This window comes from Ursus americanus, chromosome 19 (assembly GCF_024610735.1).
Source record: "Ursus americanus isolate L20-20 chromosome 19, mUrsAme1.1.p, whole genome shotgun sequence".
Taxonomy (NCBI): domain Eukaryota; kingdom Metazoa; phylum Chordata; class Mammalia; order Carnivora; family Ursidae; genus Ursus; species Ursus americanus.
In genome coordinates, this window is record NC_142145.1 from 29,182,705 (window position 1) to 29,198,715 (window position 16,011).

Genomic DNA, 16,011 nt, shown 5'->3' on the forward strand with positions numbered 1-16,011 from the left:
TATTTTCGAGAAGGGTTGTGTTTGCACTCTGAGGCTATACACAGTAAAACTCAAGCAAATGGGAAGAAATTATAAAGAAACCACTTTTAACTCAATATATTGTAGTCCTCAACCAATTAATATTGAAAGAACCACGTATCATATGTTTGTTGTACATTTTAGGATAAACAAAACCCACTGATATTTGTATAGTCTATAACGGATGCTATTCCTAATTTTATTTTTTGTTTGTTTTATATATAATGGAATTGTAAAGCATCTTGCTTCATCCTTGGAGTAAATGGCAGAACTGAGAATTAAATAATATCTTCTGGTGCTGGGTCCCTAACTGAGCCATCACTGGTACCTTGGATTCATGCTGAAGACTGGCTTGCTGTCTGTCACTGAAAGGATTCAAGGAGACACAGCAGGACCATCTGTGGGGGGCCCTAATTAGCTGGCAAATTTCTCTGGGACAAACTTTCAGCACTTTTGCTGCTCTGAGACTATTTATTATTATTATTAATTGTAGAGTCTTCAAAATAATTCATAAGACAATTTCTGTTAAACTTGTTCGTGGCTAAGAACAGCTTAGATAAATTATTTTCAACCAATCTTTTCCTTGTTTGAAAATCTAAGTTTCCCCGTGCTGCTCTCTCTAGAAAGCCCAGCTGGGTTTCAGTTTGGGAGACTCTTAATTTCTACTTTAAGCATCTAACAGATATCTAATGATATTTCTGCCTCAGTCCTTAGCCAACTTCATTCTGTTCACAGCCTGCAGAGAACTGAGGACAGTAATTCTCAGTGAATAATAATTTTTTCCATCAGGTATCCTGATCTTTCTTCTGCAAACCCAATAGTACCTCAGTAGCATTTTTTTTTTTTGATGCTTTAAGAGGCTTAATGTGTGTACTTAGTCTCACAATCAATCAATACCTACTAATCTCAATAAGGACTTTGTCTTACTTTTTAATTTGTCTAACATTTAGTCCACATTATTTTCTTGGAGTTGCCAATGTCTTCTCCCATTGGAGATTGAGATTAACCACTAAAATCCACTACACTTTACATTCCTGGTCTATTTTGGGGTGTTTATGAGAGGCTCTAAGTGCCTCAGCAAGCAAAGAAAAGTGCACAGCTAGTGAATATTTCATGGCTTCTGCTGTCTTGGAAGTTGATCGAGGCTTGTCTGCATCCAAGCGCAAGTCCACATTTGGGGAAAAAGTGGAGACCATCCCCACACATATATAAAGCAGCAATTAAACCCAAGAATCACTGGAGCTGGGTTTTGGGGCCACATAGAACAGTGCGGGATGTCTGTTGGACACCACAATTGCAAGTGATTTTTAGCAGTGTCTCCAGTCTCAGTGAGGAGTGACACGTTTAGATTTGCTGGCTGGGTGGACAGACAGAGATTATGAGCTTTCGGAGCTATAGCAACAGGAAGAAGGTAGCAGAGGACCTTTATATGGGGGTTATTAGGATACTAAAAAGTCTTAATCTGTGTGACAGAACTGTCATGGAAATGTTGTGCCTAGAAAGAAGAGCAGAAGGGATAAAGTAATTGTGCTAAAGGATGCAAAGGGCTTTCTCATCAAAGTGGGAGCCGACTGTTTCCATGTTGCTTCTGAAGGCAGAAGTAAGATAAGCGGAAGATAAGAGAAAGACTTCATCTCAATATAAATAAATGATTTGTAACAATCACAATGATAAAACACTGAATTATTTCATCTTGAGCTCTCAGTCTCTGCGGTATCAAGCCAAAGATGGATGAATGCAACTCTGGGATGTGAAAGATATTGCAGGGATGGAGAAGTAGGTCTAGGTGACTGACAAAGTCTTTCTGGATTTCGGGATTCACATTATCTTCTTCAAAGGACAAATTGATAACCAGAATTCTGCTTGATGAGTGCAGAACTAACATGATCCAAGGCTTAAGGCAGCGGCAGGCTCTGTTGGCTCCTAGAACTCTCCCAATCACAGACAGGGGCTCCTGATTTGACATAAGGTACATGGGCTGAGGCCCTGGTAACTCTTTCTCCACTGACTTACATCTCATTTTTAGATTTCTTGCCATCCGTCTTCATTTAGACCATCACACTCTTTCTTAATGAACTATGCTCAGTAACAAAATAAGACCTCTATTGGGGGCTCAAAACCTGACACATGAATTAATTATTTAGATTTAAATAATTAACTGATATTTTCTGGAAATCAGATTCTCTCTAGGCAAAGTTCAATCCTGGAAGAGCTATTTCCCATATAACACATGAGGGCACTTAATTAAACACGGATTTATCAGTTCAGGAAATTTCTCCTGGCTGGATCCCACATCCCCACAGTCTGATTTGGGTTCTTTTGTTTTTGCTGGAATTCCATTGTTTCCACATTGGTGTGATGTTGGACATCCTCCTCAGAGTAGCTTCTTTTAGCTTCTGTTTGGTATCTTTCCAAGATGCTGTTTCTTGTATTTCTTGCCTAAGAAACACACATAGCAGTTAAATGGAGGAGAAAAAAATTCTACTTCCTCCCTGTCCTTCACCTGCTCCTGCAGCAACTGGCTTCTGACCTTATGGTTTTACTGGTGCTTTGTATCAAACCCAGCACTGTGCCTGTGCACTTACCCCTTCTTTTCTAAGAAGAATGAGGAGAAGAAGAATGAGTAGAGTGAGAGTACAGTGTCCTCCAACTCTATTACTTCTGTCATCATTGTCATCAACTTCCTTTCCTCTGCATTCTGGGAAGCATTCTTAAGTTTCTCCTCCACTTTCACTGATTTAAGTTTTAATGATGTCAAATCTGATTGTACCATCTTTGGTTTGGGGTTAAACTCCATTATTGAAACAAGTTTCTTTACATTTTCAATACTATTTTCTTTTATTATTATTATTATTATTTTTAATCAGTCTGTTGTCATTGCATATAGGAACTGATATTTAATGAGAACCTACTATGTGCCAATGCTAGTTTCTGGTACTAAAGTAACATGCATTACTTTATGATTGCTATGTTGTGTCTCCCACTACTCTACTTTACTCTAAGATCCTTGTTTTCAGGTAACATTCTACCTTCGCGTAGAGACTCTATTCATTTTAGAGCTTTCTACTTTTCTATAGAGGCCATATTCTGGCATACTCTTAAGAATTTGTAAATATTCTTTTGGAGCAAAAATTAGAGTTTTATTATTTTCAGAGGTCTTAGTTTTCTCTTTGTCGTAATGGCAACTTTTATTTCTGGTGCCACAGTATTTTTCAGAAACTCCTTTTTTGGTTACTCATCCATCCTCAGATGTGTGGCTCTGTCTGAACCTGTTAGACCAGACTAATGGTCCTCACTCTTACTTACTTGAACCCGGAGTATTTAGATAATCCACAGTATCTAGCATGCCTTCCTTCTAGGGCCATTGATTTCTCTGGTTTTCCTGAGACTATCTTTCCAGGGTGCGATACTTAAATATCCACACCCCTCTCATGTACCTGACATACTGCCATTTCTGTGAGTTGCAGTTATGAATAGATTTACTCAAGAGATTTTAGGAAAGTGGGCTTCTGACCATCTCAAAATCAGCATTTGGAAAGTGGAATAATTCATGTCTCATTTTGTGTTTGGTGCAAACCCTCATCTCTAAGCTGGGGGTGGGTACAGAGAGTATATAAATTTCACAAATTTCCCTATTAATTTTTGGGACAGCAGACTGATGGATTTCATTAAGCCAAATCCAGAAATGTCAGTGATATTGTTTTCTCTAGTTAGTCTTTTTGTTCCCTGGCTTTGTCTATTTTAATTAGAATGTTGGAGGCTTTTTACTAGATATCATTTTGAATTATTAGCTTTCCACCATAATTTCTTTTTGCGATACTGACAAGCTATAGAGGTGAGTTGAGAAAAAAATTCAGAAGGTCAACAAAATATATCCCAGGATTAGAGGACAAGACATATGAGTTTAGACATAAGGGACTAAATTTACACAGTCTACAAAAGAGAGGTCTCCGAGGGAGGATCTTTGTGACATGATCTATAAATATCGTCAAGGTAACAAAATAAACAAAGCAAATTATTTACAGTCACAAAAGATAATAGGACAAGAATGATTGTCTGGAGTTAAGTGAGGGAAAGTTTATAATAGGTTATAAAAAGAGAAAGTTTTTAGTTGAAAGCAAAACCAAATAATATAACTAACACACAAAAGTCAAGATCTGTCACAGACCTGTAATAAAATGTTGTTTAAAAAATTTACAGGAATAGAAAAATGTATTTTTAAAAACTAAAGATGAATGATTATTAAGTATTCATTGTCATAATTAAGATCAAGTCTCGGTATTTCCTGTTCCCTCATTGTAGCATCTTTGACAAGCTATTTTTAAATATGCATAGTGAGAAGAACATTAATTGCTACATATGACTGTTGTGCCCACTATATTTTAGGAATAATTTCCCATCAGTTTTATAACCATTCCAAGTCATATCTTTTTTTTTTTTTTAAAGATTTTATTTATTTATTCGACAGAGATAGAGACAGCCAGCGAGAGAGGGAACACAAGGAGGGGGAGTGGGAGAGGAAGAAGCAGGCTCATAGCGGAGGAGCCTGACGTGGGGCTCGATCCCATAACGCCGGGATCACGCCCTGAGCTGAAGGCAGACGCTTAACCGCTGTGCCACCCAGGCGCCCCTCCAAGTCATATCTTAAACAAGGACAATAGTGATCTTATCATACTCTTTTCTGTCACTACCAAATTTTTGAAATAAAACATATATGTGTCTGTGCTTAATTCCTCAAGTCCTACTGATTTCTTCGTCTTTTGCTATTTTACTTCCATGCTCACTTTTCTACCAAGATTGCTCTCTTCATGAATGAGCTCTCATTTCCTAAGTGGAATGGCATATTATCACTTCTATTCTTACATGACCGATAGGACTGACCAACTCTTGCTTCAGGAAAGCTCTCCTTGCTTGCATTCTATTCTTCTGGTGGCTTTCCCATATCTCTGTATATTTCTTTTTTATTCTCTTGGCAATATGGATCTACATATTATAGTATTATTCTGCAGATCCAATAAGAAGATGACAAAAAATTTCTTATCCAAGTACCTTGCACAGAGAACTCAGCAAATATTATCCTGGTTGATTAAAGACACCCTTTATGCTCTCTTCTTTCTAGGAAGAACTCCATAGAGAATCTCATCTCTTGCTGTGATTTCATTTACCACTAATAAACTAAAGATTTCCTAATCCGTAATCCATATCTCTAAGCCTCTGCCTTTCCTCTGAACTCCAAATCTGTCTTTTGAAACTATTCTCCTTATATGTCTAACCAGATATTCCAAAAGTAATTTAAACTTAATGCAATAGAAATTTGACTCATTATTCACATCTCCCTCCTTGACTTCAGACCTGTCCACTCTTTCTCGATTCTGTATCTCAAGCAGTGATACTGTTAACCTTCTGGTGTAACCAGTGATCTAAGCAACACACCTCAGCCAGTTTTGGTTCCTGTCTGTTTCTTATTCCCACAGGCCCATGGAGCACTAATATCTGACAAGTTTCCTCTAGTAATGTGACATGGATCACATTCCCCTTTCCTAGTTTCTCAGCTGTGGACTAGTTCATCTAGTTCAAATTATCATCTACTTTCTGCTGGATGACTGAAAGAGCCACCCAAGCCATCTTATTGGTCTCTAGCATATTCTCATTGTAATCCATTTTCCATAGTACCTTTAGCGAGAGCTTTGCAAGCTTTGTAAATCACACACTCATTCATTTCACATCTCTGCTTAAACACTGTCCCTTGTGTCACATCACCTTTTGGGTAAGTCCAAACTTCTCAGAATTGAAAAAAAAAAAAAAAAAGGATGGGGGGCCATCAATTTACTTCCAGACTATGTTTCCTAGATTTCTTTCCCCTTCTCCTCCTCCTCCTCCTCCTCCTCCTTCTCCTCCTCCTCCTTCTCCTCCTCCTCCTACTCCTTCCTCCTCCTCCTCCTCCTCCTCTTCTTCTTCTTCTTTTAGTGTAACTATGGTCTTTATATTTCCTTTTTTAAAAATTTTTTATTTTGTTCAGTTAGCCACTGTATAGTAGTACATCATTCGTTTTTTGTGTAGTGTTCAATGATTCATGAGTTACGTATAACACCTAGTGTTCCCTCCTACACATACACGCCCTCTTACATAGCACATACTAGACGGAACAATGGCCTCAAGCATTAACTGCTATTTCCTCCATGATTTGGCACAAACTGTGCACCTCTCCCATTGCTCTGTCCTTGCTTCAACTCAGTACCCACTTGTGTGGGACTGAAATGACCAACACCCACAGACCATTTCTCTCTTTCTTGGATGGTATTTGATAAATGAGTGAACTTTCTAATATTCTGATTTTACACCATAAATGAGTGTTCCCAGGCACTGAATTTATATCATCTCATTGGAACTTCACAAATACCAAATATTTTAGGTTTTTGTTTTGCAGATGAGAAATTAAAGCTCTGAGAGGTGAGAAGATTTGTCCACTTTCACACTGTTAATAAGTTGGTGAAAGAAGTCAGATCAATAATGAGGGCTCTCTTACTCCAAAATCTGTTTTTCCACTATCATAGGTGGTCATAGTGGGATATTTTGTAAAGTATTAAACTTTCTTCTACTCATTATTCAAAGAATTGATCAGTAATCAGTGAGTATGAGATCTCTTCCCCAGATGGAAGGTTATCCTAAATGTATTCAAGGCACCTCCCCAATTCTAATTTCTTTACTCTCAGGGGAAACTGAGACAGTCTCACAACTAACTCTTGGTAGAATCGTAACACTATCTCAATTTTTAAGTGTAGAAAACTACTATCTTAATGTTAATAACAAGGCTGTGTGGTATTTGTAACAGAATATAAATTATCCAAGTACAATATTAAAAAGCTTGATATAGCACCATTTTGTATATTAATGTAGTTTTAGTAGCTTCTTATTTATCCAGAACTTGAACACAATGTATTCTGGATAGTCAACAATTCAAACTGATAATTAATTGACTGGCATCTATTACAAGATAAAATCATAGCAAGTAAAATGTATCAAAATTATACTGAATAAAATTAAATATTTCTTGAATATTACATTATCTCACATAGCCTCAGAGTTATCATTGCATATATTAATATAATTATACCATAGACGTATGAAAGTAAAAGACAACTGAAATCTCTGGTCAATAAAATGCAGATAGAAAATTTGGATATTTTTCTGAAACTTATTAGTATACAAAATTTTTTGGTCTTCTATGGTTTAGATATTCATACCATTATCTTGTCCATGTGTTTAAATAGGCTTAGCCCTAATATTTTGCTTTTACAAGGTGAAAGTCAGTTTTGATGACTGAAGAGTAAAAATTGCAATCTGTAGTAACCACATCAGATTTTACTATGAAGTTTATTGGTCAAAAAGTCTTAACTTTTTTATTGATACTTTTTGATATGTCAGCACCTGGGCCCAGAACCATGGGAAATATAAAAAAAAAATGTAGGGGCTCCCTTCTCAAGTAGATTACAATTCAGCAAATTATGGACAGCTGAGTGAAATGAGTGACTACAACAATAATAAATATAAAGAAATTGAGCTTAGTTTCAAATGACTGGAATTTGAAAGGGTCACAAAACTTAAAGAAAAGTAACTTGATCAAGACCTTGATTTTCTTCTAATCAGAAGCTTGCATTACTGTTCAAAGTTGGGCACCATGCTTTGTTTAAAGATAAAGTTTAAAAAAGAAAGAAAGGAAAGGAAAGAAATCCAAACTCTGTATGCTGCAATTTAAAGCTCATGGTAATTCACCTACCACCTAAATTTTAGACAATGATCCTAGGTTCTTATGCATCAACTATATAGTATTAATTTGCAGTTCACCAAACACTCTATTCTCTAATCTTTGAATACCCTGTTTTTGTCATATATTCTATTTGAAGTCCTATTTTAAGTGTAGTCCAAGGTACTCCCTCTTCCTTGACACCTCACCTTGTCTTTTTATTTGAATCAGTCTCTCCTTCCCCCCATGTTCCTATCAGACTCGACTCTTCTCATTCATCTATTCAATTACCTACTACATGCTGGTTTATTCCAGAAACTGGTATGTAGGTGTCTTTCTCCCACATGAGGACAAAATCACTTCAAACTCAAGGACTATATTGTGTTTTCCTCTATTTTTTGAAAAACCCTAACACAGTTGAATGAATGATTTTGAGAATAAGCAAGTTAATCTGTATTTAAAGAATGAATCCATGTTAGACTGAATAAATGAATGAATGCAGGTTACTTAGATCATGTATAAGAGCCCTGTTTTCAGATATTTCAACCTTAATAACCCTTCAGGAAAAAAGTTTAGTTATTCCACAAGAATTATTAACACCTAATGTGAATTTTACTGAGTATTATCATGAGGAGGTCAATGTGATACAGAAGTCTGTGTGGTGCAGATGGAACTCTATTTCCCATTTGCAAAATCAGCTCTTTTCCACTTGATGTTTCCAGTTTTGTTTGCTTGTCCTGAGCAGTTGTGCTCTCTTCTGGCTTACAAAGGTCTTACATTTCATGGTGAGAACGTGCATGTCAAACATGAATTTACCCAGAGGTTATCAACTAAGTTGCTAACTATTTCTTCCCTCCATGATTTATCTTTTCATTAGGATACAAATAGTAAATAATACACTTTGAAAGGTTAATTTAATTAATAGTGCAACAGACAGGCACCCACTTGGTACAATTAATTCCCTCATTAAATAAAAATGGCTTCGTCATGTAGTACACACCAGGCACCGTGCTAAACTCTGGGGAGATAAAGATGAATATGGTGGCAGGGTCACCATTTTTTAGTAAAGTGAAATGGAATATAAATAAATCATTGTAAAAAATATCGTAAATACTCTAATAAAGGGAAGAGTGGCTTATGCTGACAAGGGTGTCGAAAGGTCTGCCTGTAAGTGACTAGAGAAGTAAGAGATGGATGTGCCTAAGCTCCCCCTAAAGAAAAAGTAGGATGGCTTCCATAGCGACTGGATACTTTAGCTGTCCCTAAAGGACTTTAGAAAGATATCCATGTAAATAGGTTAATGTATTCCTTTTGAAGGAATGCTTGTCCTCTAAGGACTGGAAAGGTGAGCAGCAGCTGACAGAAATGAGGTGGCATTTACTTGGATCTTGCTCAGGGAGCTGAGTGGCTCTGAAACAACATGGAACACCTGGGTCTTCATCTGACGGACATGAGCACTCAAAGGGAATCATGTGACATTCAAAATGGATGGCAAGTGCCAGGGTAGGTTAGAGGAAGCAAATATAAACTTCAATCATTTAATGATTTTCCTAAGCGTTTAGTAATCTGCCATGTAATAACTTCAGTTACTTAACTATTGCATTTCAATGACCATGTATACACCTGGAAGATACCTTCCTCTCTCTTCACCCCCCCCCTTTCTTTCCCTTTCCCTTTCTCTCTCTCCCTCCCTCTTCCCCCTCATCTCTGACATGCAAACACACATGCACAGGAGTACACACACACTCCCTTAGACTTTTGGGTGCATTGGTTAAGGAACCAGGCATGCAAATTCACAAAATTTCACTAACTAAAACTGAAGATCAGTAGCATTAGAATGCTTCAAACTTCAAACATCAGTCAGTTTTGTGGCCCTTAGTAACTCAAGAGAAGGGACTAGAGTGGAGTACCTTAGAATTTCAAAAAAGAGGTAGACAAAGAAAGTTTTATGACTGGGAAAGTCCCACTGCCCTTCATGTTTTTCATCTTCCCTATAAATAGGGAAAAATCTTGCTGACTTCCATTTGAGGAGTACGGACAGAGGCATTAAACATTCAGGAGAAGGCTAACACACTAAATTTCCCTCTCATAATGCCCGCTGATATTTGACAAGCTACTCATCTATTTACTGTTAAAAGACATTTCCATAGGCTCTTTCCTCTTAACCAATATTAAAATAATTGTACAAAAGAACACCAAGGACACAGCTGGCATGACAATTCCTGTGTTTTACCACCAAATCAGAATGGCTGACATGGAAAACACAGTAACAGATGGTGGAACAGATAGCCAGAGGGGCAAATGATTTGCTCAAGGTCATAAGAATTTTGCACCAGAAGTAGAAACAAAAACCAGAAAGACCTTGAAGCGAAATGCTACTGTTTACATATCTCTTTTCATTGAGGAATAAAGTTTCAATGAATCAATTAAAGGATAATTATACTACAGCTACAGTTCTTTATTAGATCCAATTATGGAAATGACAGTTTTGTTGGAAGAAAGGCAAGTAGCCCACTTTGCCTGACTCTGTTCTATGGAGTGTGAGGACACAAGACTGGAATAAATTCTTTGTGTCCCTATGTGGCATTCTAGGCTATTAGATTGTGTTATTTAGGCATTTGATTCATGAATATATGTACAAAAGGGTCAGTCAGGTTAACATTTTCGGTAGATTTCCCTGACATTCGTGTACAGAATGAATTGAGTAGTGTGAAAGGGGAAAGGGCAGGGAGACTGTCCTCAGGCAGGACAAGCTGTAGGATTCCTCAGGCACAGAGGTCAAATACAAGAAGAGGCTGAACTGAAGTTAGAACTTGGAGGGTGGCATGCTCCCTGCAGAGACAGAGAACGATACTGACCTTGCTGAGGATGAGTGATACAAGCAGGGTGTTTGATGGCAGCGTCCAGGAGGCAGGTTCATTTTTAAAGCTCAGAGGGAAAGCACAAACTGGGCTCCATCAAAATTTAAAACTCTTGCTCTTTGAGATACTGTAGAAGAGCCACAGACTGGGGGGGAAATATTTTCAGAACATGTATCTGATAAAAGGCTTATATAGAATATGAAAGAATGCTCAAAACTCAGTAATGGGGAAACAAACATCTTGATACATCTATTTTGACAAATTTTGAACAGATACTTTAGCAAAGAAGGCATGCAGATGGCCAATAAACACTTGTAGAGATGATTTTCTCTTCTGGTGAAAGCTTATGAACAGGGGCTGGGAGCACCATTAACTCAAAATAATCATAATCATAATCATGCAGTTAAATAGTGCTTACAATTTGCCAGACACTGTTCAAAGCACTGTGCAAACATTCAGCTCACTTAATGAGTTAATAGAGCAGGGTTTTAATAATCCATTTTATAGATGAAGAAACTGAGGCACAGAGAGGTAAAATAACTTACCCAAGGTCACACAGCTATGAAGTGGCTGAGTCCAGATTTGAACACAAGCAGTCAGGCTCTAGAGCCTATGACTATTTGCTACCTCTCCAGTTACCAACAAAAATATGTTGAGCATCTCCTCTGTGCCCAGTGCTTGGTCATACACTGTAGAGTCATAAGGAACTGATAAAATATAGTTTCTTTCCTAGAGAAACTTAACATCTAAACAGAAAGATAAGCCTGTGTACACCAAACCCTTGACTGCATCTAATCATGATACAATTTCACAATTTGAAAAGAGACAACAAACATACAGAACATCATTATCACTTGTTTGAAAGACAGGGTCTGACTATGACAATTAGTGATTACTGAAAGCATTCCAAGACCTCTATAATTTAGAAATTTCCCAAAGAAAAACAGACAAAGTAGAGAAGAGCAGAATTTGAAAGAATTCAAATAAGAGGTAGGAGTCTGGACATTTGAAAAAGAATCTTCTGGGATCTTTAATACTGTCATAATTGTCAGCAAAATATTTATTAAGTATCTCTTTCATGCTTGGCAGAATCCTTGTGTTTTAGATTATCCTTAATAAACTAGTGTAAACAAGAATGATCCGTGTCCAAACATGACAATGACCTAATTCAAATACCTCCTTATGTTAGAACTGCAGCTGTCAAGTGAGCTGAAACGATTTCTGCTAGCCAGCTATTATTTCAATAACACTAAAGACCCATCCTTAAGAGCCCTGAGTTACTGGGTGTTTTTTTTTTTTTTTTCTTTTCAATTGGTAACATCTCTTTTCCCAGAATGAAAAACCATGCAAGAAGATGGAAGCAAGGAGATAAGCAGCAGACATCTTTCTTAATTAATTGACTCTGATTAAAAGAAAATAGTGTCTTTGAAGCTGTAGCTACAGATGTCAGCCTGTGAGACATATAGCATCTTCTAAGTCTCAGATTCACTCCATTCCAGCAGCCTAGCCTGGAAAGTAGCCAAATGCGTGCTTCTAACAACTGCGACCGCGCAGGGGGCAGGAGAGAGAAAGGAGAGACAGAGTGAGGAAGGGGAATGAAGAAAGAAACGGAGGAGGGAAAGGGGGGGAACAAAACAAAAACACAACAAACAGAGACAGAGAATGAGAGAAATTGAGGGAGACGTGAGAGTGAAGGATAGGAAGGAGGGGGGTGGGTGTAAAAGGCAGATTTTTATTGGAAGCAATTGAAGTGGTTGCTATGAGACCCGCTCGAGCAGAGGACCAGCAGCCAGCCCGACGCTGATAGTTCTTACCTCGTACTAAACCTTTCTTTTGACACAGTTTTAGAGTTGCTTAATATCTGAGCGAGCACCTGACACGGGCGACTTTTTCTTTCTTTTTTCTCCTCCCGTCTCTCGGGTAAGATGGAGGTAGAAAACGAAGCCAGCTGCTCCCCCAGCCGCGCATCAGGCGGGTCCAGAGAGTACAAGGTTGTAATGCTGGGAGCTGGGGGAGTTGGTAAAAGCGGTAAGTTTTAATACAAATGCTGGGGAAGGAGGGAGCTCTGGAGAGGCAACTCTATAGAGCGAATAATGATGGTAATGATAATAATAATGCCGTGGGAGGCTAGCTAGCTGTAGCAGTTAAACACAAGTATCTGAAAGGATGTTTAAAAGTGATAAGGACTGTTGAAAAGATGTAGAGGAGTCAGGAGAATGGAAAGAGCCAGAGATAATGTATAGAACTTAAAGAAGAGCTTTTTTTTTTTTTCCTTTGATTTCCTGCTGGGTGATATTTGATCGTAATTTATATGTCCTTTTTAAAGTTAATAACATGATATTTATGAAATAGCCATGATATCAGAAAAATATGCTCCTGTTCTCAAAAATACTCACATGAAGAAGGAGGTGCTATGACTAGTCAATGAAACACACACGCAAACACAAACACAGGGGCAGGATTATCAATGCTCATTGTTGTGTTTGTTTCTGAGATTAGGAGCTTCCTGTCCCCTTTTCCTTGTCTCTGAGCTGACATAGTATGGTGTGGTCTTTGAAAGCCATGAAGAAAGTTGGTTTCTGAAAGTGGCAGGGGCTGGAGGAGTGGTATTCTTTGTGGGAACTGTGCAGGGTGATCAAACCAAATTTTGTGGTTAACAGGTTTAGAAGAGAAAGCTACATGCTTAAGTGAATAGGGGATGCTAATGGAGGTAAAGACTGGTAAATTTATTTTGCTACATTAAAAAGAAGCAACAACAAAAGAAGTTGTCAGTGGTGGGGTTTCTTGTGGGGCTCAAAAGGCCAAATATAACAAATTCAAACAGTAGGTAGTAGTGTTTCAGGCTGATCTTACGGTGACTATCTTGGGGCTGTGGTTAGCACTAGAAAATAAAAGGGTAAATATAACTTTTTATATAAATTCAAAAAGATCCCCATGGGGGATACATCTGTGGGGATGTCAGAAAACAGAAGAAATATTAGAGTTAACATGGACCAATAAATAAATAAATAATAAATAAATAAATAATATATATATCTTCCATAGTTTTGTGCTTGACAGAAGGATTCAAAGTTGAGGCCAAGATTTTGGCATAAGAAATATCCCCACCCCCAAAAAGCTGATAATTTGGTAGTGAGTCCACAGGTGGTAAGAAAGTTGATCAGTAAAGAAAGGAGAATAGGGAGTGAGACTCTAGCCGACAACAAAGGTGGAGAGGTTAGAAAAATAGGAAGAGAGATAAAATTGACACATCCTCCCCCCTAAAAAAAACACCATAATGGATTACTATAAAAATAAAAGAAATAGGTGAATCTGGATTTCGTCAATTACTAAATTCTTGGTCTAAATGAGAAAAATAAGTCATCTCTTCTAATAAGGAAACGTGAAGTGAAAAACTTTACAACTGGGTAGGAATGAGGAATTTTCTAAAAGCTTTTTTTTTTTTTTTTAATAGTTTGAAGGGGAAATATCAAAATAGATAAGGATTAGGGAGGGAGGGAAAGAAGAAGGAAGGATAAAGAGAAAATAATCCGAAATAAAACTATCTTTTGAAAGAATATAGTCAGATGCAAGGAGGAAGAACAATGTGAGAATAAAATAGGAGAGAAACAGCTCTAAGAAAAAGGCAGGAGACAAATCAACAGAAATGCTAGCAGCTGTCTGTGAGGTCAGAGGGATGCTGCGAGAGCCCCACAGTGTGCCTGTGGGTTACCTTTGCTTGCTGGCTGGGTATTTTCCTGTTTCACCAGGAGCTTGGGGGATGTGGGAATAGCGTGACTGGTTTTTAGTCATATATTCCATGGAGATGGACCACAGAGAGAGGAGATGTAGGATAGGGCATTCTTTAGCAGTATACTTATCCTGGAGGTGATATTATGTCTACTGTTTTGACCTTCCCCGTATACTGTTGTACTGACTAATCATTGTCACCTTCCCAATAACCAGACATTTTTGACATGATGGAATGTTGGCAGAAATCTTTGACATAACAACACGCTGGGCTGCTCTTCCCTTCACTGTCTACATTAAATAGTTGAGCAAAACTTTTTCAGTGTGATTAACACAGGAGTAGCCAGCTCACCTCCGAGATGGTTAAGAATAAAAGATGGTTAATAGTTCTGCTGTGCTGTTACTTTAGAGAGAATATAATTCACAGGACAATTCCAGGTCCAAAACATGCTGTCTTCGTGGCTAAACGTTGGGAATCAGAGTGATCGAGTCATATCTTACTCTTGAGCTTCGCCCTCTGATTCATTCGGTGTTGACAGTATATACATATTCAAGCACTGATTCTCAACATTAACCTCTTTTGAAGGTTAAAATGTTTGCTTTCAAGTGAACTGAATTTTTTTTTAAGAAAAAAGCCACTTTTTGTGTTGCTGAATATCTGGATCAACAGAGCCCCGATTTACTTTCCTTCCCACAATTTTCAATGGTTTATGTGAAAGAATTGCACAAACCTATTCAGGTGGGTTGTGTGAAGGGATTTTGAGGAGAAATCTGCTGTTCTGAAGAAACTAAAGATGTATCAAGCTATCATCTGTTTCTAATTCTGAGTCATTCTGAGTCTGCCTTGAACATGAATGAGAAACTCAATTTACTGGAACCATAATTTTTAAATGAACAGAATCTTGGAGATTGTCTATGCTTACTGTGAAATTAGATTTTTTCCCCCTATCCATATTTTACTAAGACATCTTTTGGTGAGTAGGAAATTTTGGAAGGATTTGCAACTTCACTGAAATAGGATTTCCCACAAGATTTAAAATGTATGGGTAAATAACAGTACTGTGTTTGAGAAATCTCAAACCACCAATCAACAAGTTGTTGAGCAGGTATTATGCATGGGCCCTGTGCTAGTTCCCATAGAGAGGAAGCAAGAAGGAAGTGAACATTCCTGTGGCAGTTATGGAAACGTGGTTTTCATGCTAATCTCCAGTCTTCACAATCTAAATAGCTGTTGCCAATTTGCAAATGGAAAAACTGAAGCCCACGGTGACCACTTGTGCTTGGCCACGGAGGTAGTAATAGATTTCTGTGACATTTTACCTGACTCTTCTACATTCTATTTGACACCCTAGAAGAAAGAACAAAGAGTTCTACCACTTACTATCAAGAAGAAAATAGGGTACCCGAGTGGCTCAGTCAGTTAAGCATCAGACTCTTGATTTTGGCTCAAGTCATGATCTCAGGGTCATGAAATTGAGCCCCATGTGGGCTCTACTGTGAGTGTAGAGCGTGTTTGGGATTCTCTTTCTCCCTCTCCCTCTGCTTCTCCCCCACCCACCACGCACTCGCTCTCTCTAAAAACAAGAGGAAAAAAAGGAAAAAAAAAAAAAAAGAACAGGCCTGTTGGTAATGCATTCTCTACTTCTTGAATATTATATC

General features: G+C 37.9%; 1 protein-coding gene across 2 annotated transcripts in view; it reads left to right on the top strand.

Moving 5' to 3' along the window:
* RIT2 (Ras like without CAAX 2) overlaps positions 1-16,011 on the top strand; it is a 423,565-nt gene that overhangs the window by 62,423 nt on the left and 345,131 nt on the right. The window contains exon 1 of one of the 2 annotated variants that reach the window (XM_087869854.1): positions 12,419-12,651. The exons of the other annotated variant lie outside the window; for it this stretch is intronic. Within the exon in view, the coding sequence (XP_087725980.1) occupies positions 12,549-12,651 (103 nt within the window). The 5' untranslated portion in view covers positions 12,419-12,548. Of the gene's footprint in view, positions 1-12,418; positions 12,652-16,011 lie in introns of those variants that run through there. 2 annotated transcript variants of the gene reach the window in all.